The 2,485-nt window shown below is 60.3% G+C and overlaps 2 protein-coding genes across 2 annotated transcripts in view; one reads left to right on the top strand and one right to left on the bottom strand.

Annotated features, from left to right (window-relative positions):
- VDBG_09167 (fumarylacetoacetase) overlaps window positions 1–1,213 on the bottom strand; it is a gene marked incomplete at both ends in the record, with an annotated part of 1,904 nt that extends 691 nt beyond the window's left edge. Inside the window, 2 exons of the mRNA XM_003000626.1 lie at window positions 50–813; window positions 1,022–1,213. Of these exons, the coding sequence (XP_003000672.1) occupies window positions 50–813; window positions 1,022–1,213 (956 nt within the window). The remainder of the gene's footprint in view (window positions 1–49; window positions 814–1,021) is intronic.
- Window positions 1,214–1,582: 369 nt separating this feature from the next.
- Window positions 1,583–2,485, top strand: part of VDBG_09166 (homogentisate 1,2-dioxygenase) — a gene marked incomplete at both ends in the record, with an annotated part of 1,438 nt that continues 535 nt past the window's right edge. Inside the window, 2 exons of the mRNA XM_003000625.1 lie at window positions 1,583–1,650; window positions 1,720–2,407. Coding sequence (XP_003000671.1) covers window positions 1,583–1,650; window positions 1,720–2,407 — 756 coding nt within the window. The remainder of the gene's footprint in view (window positions 1,651–1,719; window positions 2,408–2,485) is intronic.

The raw sequence follows: 2,485 nt of genomic DNA, 5'->3' as shown, positions 1-2,485 counted from the left end.
CACTAAAGAAGGTACCAAGGTTCTAAAAATAAGAACGGTACAGAGGCACGTACTCCCACTTTGAATGTCGCGCTCGCTCCAGTCGTTCATGTGCCCGTAGCCAAAGATGCTGTACTCGGCGTCGGCGACGGCGACGGGCGCGCCCAGCGCGTTGCCGCGGCAGACGAACATGCCCATCTCCAGCTCAATGTCGAGCCGCGCGCAGGGCCGGAAGACGGGCGCCGTGGCCCCCGGCGCCGGCAGCGCCTGGCCCCAGGGGCGGCGCAGCGGCGTGCCCGAGACGACGACCGAGCTGGCGCGCCCGTGGTAGGCCACCGGCAGGTGGTTGTAGTTGGGCTGCAGCGCGTTGGCGGGGCCGCGGAAGAGGGTGCCCACGTTGAAGGCGTGGTTGCGCCCGGCGAAGAAGTCGGTGTAGTCGCCGATCGACAGCGGCAGGTGCGTTTGCGCGTCGGCGAGGGCCACGAGCGCCGTCTGCCGCAGCGTGTCGTTGGTCTGGAGGAGCTCCGGGTACGGCGTGTCCTCGCGGAAGACGTCTTGCAGGTACTGGCGGATGGCGCGGTGGTACGGGCGGCCGAGGGCGGCAAAGGCGTTCAGCGTCGGCTGAGCGAACACCGCTGTGTTGCTCTGCAGCTCGGGCGCCAGCTTGGAGAAGCCGGCTCCAGATGTGAAGGCGGAGAGATCGAGGACATGCTCGCCGACAGCGACGGCTGGTCGGTGGTGTACATTGGATGCCGTGGAGATGATGCCAAAGGGGATATTCTTCAGCGAGAAATGCGAGGACACGGGTATGGGGAGCCAGGACTTCATGATGAGCTGTAGGGAGGGGTGTTGTGGTATGGAAAATAAGATGTTGGCGAACGAGACGTCGTGATAGCTTCCAATGTGAATATTCCCCTATGATTCACAGTCCTGTCCACAGCTTAACATACATCAAATAGCAAATAGACCAAAAGTCACACAGAAGGAACTGATAAAGTATCAGACCGATCGGATGATGCAATCTGCCCAGCAGCTAGTCCACCAGCCGTGGCATTGTCCCTTCGGAATCATGCTGGAAGCCGCGTTGGCGCCTCAGTGCAGTTTCACGGAATTTCGGACCTGGCGCGGGGTCGCATCGCAGTGGAGGTGCCCGAGGCCTGGAGGCGGGGTGAGGAGGGGCTGAGTCTCGGAGCTGCGCCGCGGTACACTCTGGCGCCGTCAGGGGCATGGTCATGTTGCGTCCCCAATGGCCATGTCCATGTCTGGCATCGCGTGGTTTTGGAGAACCCTTGGTTCTATCGACCGCCGATATGCCGTTCCTAACACCGAGTAGCGCGTCGCATCAGTAATTGCCCGGTACAATATGACGGACGTCGTATGATAGACTTTCTTCACCTTGTGATGATCGCCGCACCCACGGCAGCTCCGGAACGGTAGTCAGTGCCGGAAGCCCCTCGGAAACGCCTAGATAAGACCTTGAGATCCAGACCTTGAGATCCAGACCTTGACGGGCACCAATATCTGATACCCATCTTCTTGCTTGACACTGCATCTTTGCAGACAACAATACCGAGTTTTGATACCACAGTGAGGCAGAGTCAAGATGCCCGTCACTAAGTTTAGCACTCCGGAGAAATATCAATACCTCAATGGCTTCGGGTCAGGTCATGAGTAAGCCATTACATCTTAGCTTCCCTGAAGCAAATGAGACATATGCTAATTGACTCCTCTGCACCGTAGGACCGAAGCTGTAGAGGGCGCCCTGCCTATCGGTGCCAACTCGCCCCAAAAGGCACCTCTGGGCCTCTACGCCGAAAAGCTCTCCGGCACTGCCTTTACCGCGCAAAGGCACGAGAACCTGCAGTCATGGCTGTACCGCATCCTGCCAGCGGCTTCACACTCGAGCTTCGAGCCACTGGAAAACCAGGCCGGCTCGGGCCTCGCCGCTGACACCAAAGTTCACCAGATCCCCAACCAGCTGCGATGGAACCCCTTCGACATTGACGAAAAGGCCGACTGGATCACCGGCATGCAGCTCGTTGGTGGCGCTGGCGATCCCGTCATGAAGCAGGGAATCTCCATCTCCATCTTCGCAGCCGGCTGCGATATGGACGCCCACACAGCCTTTTACTCGTCCGACAGCGACATCCTCATCGTCCTCCAGCACGGCGTCCTCGACGTGCAGACGGAGCTGGGCAACCTTCTTGTGAGACCGATGGAAATCCTCGTCATCCCGCGCGGCATCCGCTACCGTGTCACGCTTCCCGAGGGCCCTGCCCGGGGATACATCCTCGAACTGATGCAGGGCCACTTCACGCTCCCCGAGCTCGGTCCCATCGGCTCCAACGGCCTCGCCAACGCGCGCGACTTCCAGGCGCCCCGCGACAGCTTTCAGCACCGAAAAGGCCGACTGGACCATCGTCACCAAGTTCAACGGCAGCCTCTTCGTCGCCAAGCAGGGCCAACACGCCCTTTGACGTCGTCGCCTGGCACGGCCGCTACTACC

The sequence above is a fragment of the Verticillium alfalfae genome, genomic scaffold (genome assembly GCF_000150825.1).
Source record: "Verticillium alfalfae VaMs.102 supercont1.14 genomic scaffold, whole genome shotgun sequence".
Taxonomy (NCBI): domain Eukaryota; kingdom Fungi; phylum Ascomycota; class Sordariomycetes; order Glomerellales; family Plectosphaerellaceae; genus Verticillium; species Verticillium alfalfae.
The sequence above is the reverse complement of the archived record's forward strand: the minus strand, read 5'-3'. Positions and strand labels throughout refer to the sequence as shown.